General features: G+C 36.6%; 3 protein-coding genes across 4 annotated transcripts; all 3 read right to left on the reverse strand.

Moving 5' to 3' along the window:
• Window positions 1–342: 342 nt before the first annotated feature.
• On the reverse strand, window positions 343–2,958 carry LOC111909991 (uncharacterized). 2 transcript variants are annotated; one of them, XM_023905793.3, is made up of 2 exons: window positions 2,691–2,958; window positions 343–2,027 (listed from the first exon to the last, which is right to left on the reverse strand). In XM_023905793.3, exon 2 carries the CDS (start codon window positions 2,023–2,025, stop codon window positions 448–450), a length of 1,578 nt encoding a protein of 525 aa, XP_023761561.1. In that variant the 5' UTR covers window positions 2,026–2,027; window positions 2,691–2,958; the 3' UTR covers window positions 343–447. The 2 variants fall into 2 exon arrangements, with proteins under 2 accessions (XP_023761561.1, XP_023761560.1); XM_023905792.3 differs by lacking the exon at window positions 2,691–2,958 and adding an exon at window positions 2,190–2,682.
• A 449-nt stretch (window positions 2,959–3,407) lies between these two features.
• Window positions 3,408–4,128, reverse strand: LOC111909992 (uncharacterized). Its single transcript, XM_052771439.1, has 2 exons — window positions 4,056–4,128; window positions 3,408–3,967 (listed from the first exon to the last, which is right to left on the reverse strand). Exons 1-2 carry the CDS (start codon window positions 4,126–4,128, stop codon window positions 3,408–3,410), a joined length of 633 nt encoding a protein of 210 aa, XP_052627399.1.
• Window positions 4,129–4,578: 450 nt separating this feature from the next.
• On the reverse strand, window positions 4,579–5,154 carry LOC111909971 (uncharacterized). Its single transcript, XM_023905764.2, has 2 exons — window positions 5,112–5,154; window positions 4,579–5,042 (listed from the first exon to the last, which is right to left on the reverse strand). Exons 1-2 carry the CDS (start codon window positions 5,152–5,154, stop codon window positions 4,579–4,581), a joined length of 507 nt encoding a protein of 168 aa, XP_023761532.2.
• Window positions 5,155–5,664: the final 510 nt, after the last annotated feature.

A 5,664-nucleotide genomic window follows, 5' to 3' on the forward strand; every position in this document is an offset into this window, starting at 1 on the left:
CTTTGGTGACCTAATAAGGAGGGAATTCATTTTTTTAAACCAGAAAAATGACGACGACAAAATTGTATTTTAAATTGTTTCAGTGATATACATTATATATTAGTTGTTCACATTATAAACATAACAAGGCCTACAGACGACCGACTTAACCTGTAAAAAAGGTATAACCAAATATTTTTTTGTAAGTTTACGGCATAAACGAATTAAAATCCCGTCAGCCGGTAAAAGATAATGTTATCTAAAAAGTATCAATAGATGTAAAATGTTTAGTAAAGAATAATAGGATTCTATGTGACTAAATTAGAATAATCGGGTGGTGGTGTGTTTTTATACAATGCTTGGTGTATCAAATATAAGTATATGTTTAAATGTGTCTGAAACAAATAAGGATATTACAAAAATTAAAACAGGAAATAGTAAAACAAATAACCCAACCAGAAACGTTCGTTAACACCAGTATAGTTTGAAGTGCATGTTCCCATGTAGAAAGCTTCTCGGACAATCTGTTAGGGTTTCCCATTTTTTGTGGCGTCTTATTTGAACATCTTTCAGATGATGAGACCAAAATGTGGTTCCTGTCGTCATCTCGCTCAGCATCAGGCTGCAAAAGTGATTACTGTATTCATCCATCATGTCTCGCTTTGCATATACGTGTTTGGGATGGCAAATCTCAAAGAATGCATCAAAAAATGGGGATCGGTCTGACAGGCATTCATCCTCAACTGTTTGAAACTCGAATTTTTGCACGTTCGTAGCAGGAGGAAAGAGGAGCCTTGTTCTTAGATCCTCGATGTTGAATGGCAACTTAGAATTGTTCCTAGTTGTTACACGAAGATCGCACTTTTGTGATAAAGTGAGCGCTTCCCTCATCTTAAGAAAAAAGTCAGCATCAACAGGAAGGTTGAGAGAGAGTGAAAGCTTAATATACCAGAGAGATGAATCCGGAAACAAGAGACTAGGCAGCATGTCGCCATGAAAGTCGAAAAAAAGTAATTTTGGAGCATGCACTTGTACATCGATAAGGCTTTTTGGGCACGACTGCAAGGACAATCTCTTGATTGAAGCACATGTGAAATGGAAGCTTCCCAACATCCAAGATGTCAGATAAAGCGTCAAACACATGAGAAAGGGAAATCCTGATTTGATCATGTCCAGACCCGCGTTGTCCGCTATCACACCACCTAACATTAAGTGTGTCACATTTCTTCCTAATGATATCGAATGTGCATTTGAGTTGAATGGAAGAGGGTGTGGGTCCCACAATCGTGCTGAATGAAATAAGTCGTAGCTAAAAACACCAAGATTTGGGACATCACGAATTTCCAAGGAAGTAGATTGCCAACCATCTAAACCTATACTTAATGCGTAAAGAAAAGGAAGGTTTATAACCTTGATCGTCTTGAACCCCTCGCAAGAATCAGAGTATATATTTGAAAGCTCTATCTTCACAAGCAAGCTACAAGACGACAATATGAGATTGAGTGTCTCTTCACTTATGCACACACCATCCAAGTGCAGTTCTCGAAGGGACACACACTTGATCACAGGATGATGGCTAGTCGTCATGCGAACGGAAACGGTCCCTCGCGAAGCTAAAACTCTTAGCGAAGTTAGGTTCTCACCCAAGAGTATCTCGTCTGGCAGTGTAAACAAGGCACACACACTGGAAGGGAATATTGAGAGGAAAATCTTTTTAAGACAAGTTTTGGTTGACACGGAGTGTATCCATTTTTCAGCATGAGAAGCCAACTCCTGGTTCTCAATGTCGATAACAAGCTCAAACAATTGGATTGGTATACTGTCACGGAGATACCTTATCAGAGTGCGTTCCACTTCCACTAACTTCATGCTCTTTGTCTTCCTTTTTCGTGTGTTGAGAACATAAAACCTGAGGGTAGGGATGGTTGACCAAGCGTGTAGCCATGACTTGGACAACACGCACGTGCGGGCTGCTTCTTCTACTGGCAATCGTGATTGTATGCGATGCATCAACTCCGCAACATCTTCTACTTCTCGTCTCATCATCCCTACAAACACATAATTAACAACACATCATCAACTTTCCACATCTTATCTTATATATATACTAACATACATATATATAAATCAAACTAAAACAGTAACGCTATCCAAACAGGCACACCAATCATTCCTAAAAAATTACATATACAAATCAAATAAAAAATTACTCTGATTGATTGCTAACACCAGATTTGCATATCCATCCATAGATAGTCTCTACAGATTTAGGGGTTTTGTCTTCCAGTTTAATATATATGCAGCAATAGGAATTAACCAGAAACAGAAGCCTATAAGACACAGCTTGAAACTATGTTTGCCTGCACAATTAGTCTTACAAGCATACAAAAACTCTTAGCCAGCCAGGACCCACCAACCAAATTTATGTAAAGCCGCAACACAGTTTAATTCGGTGAATTCCTGTCCAGGGGGTGAAGACCGGCGATATGATGTTTACCCAACCATGAATTAATCTACCAAATGCTTTAAATCTCTTCAAAACCACATAAACTTTCAAAATTTTCTCGAGAATTCCGAACTTATAATAAGAAAAAACCAATCTTGTAATTTCGAGTTTAGTCGCTGTAGTTTATGCCTCAAATTGTTCAAATCGAGTATTGATACGCACCAAACAGCAGACAACAAGACTGAAAACCAGTCGGAGGGCTTACCTGATACCAAAAATGGAGAGACAAACAGCAGCAGGCGGTTCGTCAACCATTATAATTCATGATGATGACCTAGGATTCATGTTTTATTTCTACTCCTCGTGCGTGCCTCTAATTCATGATGATGACCTAGCTTCTAGTTATAAATTGTGTTTACTATTTTCAATTGGGCGATATCATTCTTAAGAGTATCCCTGCTCCCGAGTTCATTAAAGGAAAGAAAAGAAAAGAAAGGAAGAACAAGGAGAGAAAAGAAAAGGAAGGGAACGGAAATAATAAAGTATTCAGCCCGAGTTCGAAAGAAAGGAAAAGAGAGTATTTATTTTAGGTGCTCCCGAGTTCATTAAAGGAAAGAAAAGAAAGTAAAAAAAAAAAAAAACAATTATACCCTTTTATGTTTTTGAGTAAATATTAAGTCTTTACATCCTCACATTCATTCTACCGTACCCCCTACCCCACACCCCCCACCCCCAAAAAAAACCTTCCTCCCCTCTACTTACAACATTAACAAAACAATTTTATTTTAATATAAAGTAAATTGTAAAAAGGAAAACCACATGTTATTCAATTGTTTTCAAGATGCAAAACGAAAACCACAAACAACTCAAAAAAATTAAAAAAAAACCAAAATCATAAACGCATTAGATCAATCCAGTAACAATCACCCAAGGTTATTCAATCACGTGCACCCATCATATCTTTGAGGACACTCATCTGTATCTAAAGGGGACAACTGAACAATGTCCTAGCTTTTGCTTGATTTGTTGCCAAAAAATTTAGAGCCCTCGGTAATTCATGGGGTTCCAAACCCACCAACTCCAATTCTCTATAAATTTCTTCCCCTGTATATTCCCGAGGATAAGCTCTATCAAAAATTATATTACCCTCCCTGATAGCACCAGCCACATTATCAACCGATTTCATTATCTTTGAGTTAATATCTTCTTCTTCTTCGTCGTCTTCAAATTTCCTCTTTTTACTCTTACACTTCTTTGCACATGAAGACTGTTCTTGTGAAAAAGGATGTGGAATAACATCCTGAATGTTATCATCAAGATCAACATATTCGTTCTCCAAATGAATTTCATTGTTAGCTAACATGTCATCAACTTCATTAATTGTTTCAACTTGAATATTTTCATTTTTATTTAATCGGGCATTTCTTTCTTTCACTGTCTCAGCATGTGCACCAGATGCCCTATCCCTTGCAAATAATACCAACATCTCATCGAAGTATGCAATCTTTTTTGTCCTTAACGACGCAGCCTCAGGTTTTGATTATATAACAACACAAAAATAATTAATATTGCAAACGATAATATAAAATATTTTAAAAAAATAACATAGACATAAAAGGAACAATTACTTTTATTAAATTATCACATACTTCTTCCTCCGCTTCTATTAGTTGAGTAGACGAATTACAAGAGAACCCGCTCATTGAAATTCCCCTAAACAGATCGTACCATTGCGAAAACTGTTTTTTTTAAGGTTTTGTAGCGATTCTTCAAATGACTTTTGGTAATATCCATTTGATGGTTTGTGTTCAACTCCTCAACCATTTGAGCATATGCAATTGGTGTGAAACTACCATTCACCCTATTGCCTGTCTCTTGTTGTTTAATCATCGCTTGGATGTACGCATAATCCATTATTTCTGACCATTTAACTTGTTCCTTTTCACTACCACCAGCTTCCTGTTTGATCATGATGACTTTGCACATAGGAATAAAAATGAAAGAATGGTACATTGTTAGACCACAATATGAAGCATAATACTAATCAAAAATATGAAGGGTAAATAACATAATTAATCTCAAAAACCAATCATCAATACAATATGAAATTGAAAACAAAATGTATCAAAATGAAACTAGTTTTACATATTAATTTAATTGTTTGAATGTGTCAAATAATTTGCCAACATTTCATTTGCAATTGAATTCCTTAGTTGCTCTGTCATTCTATTACCCTCATCTGTTTCTGTTGAATTACGACGATCTTGCTCTTGTGGTCCGTTTAAGATCTCTTGCATCACCTCATCTTCAAGATTTATGTCGCGGTCTTCATCTAATAAAAAGTTGTGTAGAATACAACATGCCAAAAATATGACAGATTGTGTTTCACAAGAGTAAAATGGTTCCGTTGTACTTCGAATGATAGGAAACCTTCTTTTAAGGACACCAACAGCTCGCTCAATGGTGTTACGTAAGGAAGCATGACGAAGATTAAACAACTCTTTAGAATTTTGTGGACCATGCATGGAGTACTCTTTTAAATGATATCTAACACATCTATATGGCGCCATTAGTTTATTCATATGAGGCAAACCCCCATCTACTAAACAGTATTTACCTATAAAGAGCTTAATCAATATTATTGAAAAATATTAGATATTGAAATTACATTGGTTTAATAAATTACCTGATGGAATTAGTAGTTTATCGATCATTTCTAGTAAATGCATTCTTTATTATTCTCGAGTCTGATGCAGTACCCTCCCAACCCATTAACACATACGTAAACTTCAATCAAATGTACAAGCAACTAATACATTTATTGTCGGGTATCCCTTACGACCACGGTATCTAGGGGCATCTCTATTAGGCACATGGACACGAACATGTGTTCCATCTATTGCCCCTATACAATCTTTGAAAAAAGGATAAAATCTCCTACTTTCTTGAATTTCTCTCGGGACAACATCACCTGTAGGTTGCTGAATATAAAGACCTTCTATTGCTATAATCGATCGTAATACTCTATGGAAGCACCTACTCGTTGTTGATCTAGAGCGACGATACATCCACGAGGTAAACCGAGTTCGCATATCATTACTTACAATATGCAAACATCTAGCAACATGTTCCTCAACGGACATGCGTTGCGTACGTCGTAGACCACCTACAGTTTGGAAGATTTCACACAATCTCCTAAAAGCGTTTTCACTCATACGAATAAGGTCACGACATTGACC

The sequence above is a fragment of the Lactuca sativa genome, chromosome 4, assembly GCF_002870075.4.
Source record: "Lactuca sativa cultivar Salinas chromosome 4, Lsat_Salinas_v11, whole genome shotgun sequence".
Classification (NCBI taxonomy): domain Eukaryota; kingdom Viridiplantae; phylum Streptophyta; class Magnoliopsida; order Asterales; family Asteraceae; genus Lactuca; species Lactuca sativa.

What these genes read in the sequence shown, in the direction of transcription:
- LOC111909991 (XM_023905792.3), bottom strand. Translation starts at nt 2,229, where the DNA reads ATGGATGGATATGCAAATCTGGTGTTAGCAATCAATCAGA. An exon ending in GGTGTTAGCAATCAATCAGA is followed by an intron (nt 2,028 to 2,189) that starts GTAATTTTTTAT and finishes ATGTGTTTGTAG; the next exon opens with GGATGATGAGACGAGAAGTA.
- LOC111909992 (XM_052771439.1), bottom strand. Translation starts at nt 4,128, where the DNA reads ATGAGCGGGTTCTCTTGTAATTCGTCTACTCAACTAATAGAAGCGGAG. An exon ending in AGTATGTGATAATTTAATAA is followed by an intron (nt 3,968 to 4,055) that starts AAGTAATTGTTC and finishes GTGTTGTTATAT; the next exon opens with AATCAAAACCTGAGGCTGCG.
- LOC111909971 (XM_023905764.2), bottom strand. Translation starts at nt 5,154, where the DNA reads ATGCATTTACTAGAAATGATCGATAAACTACTAATTCCATCAG. An exon ending in TAAACTACTAATTCCATCAG is followed by an intron (nt 5,043 to 5,111) that starts GTAATTTATTAA and finishes AGCTCTTTATAG; the next exon opens with GTAAATACTGTTTAGTAGAT.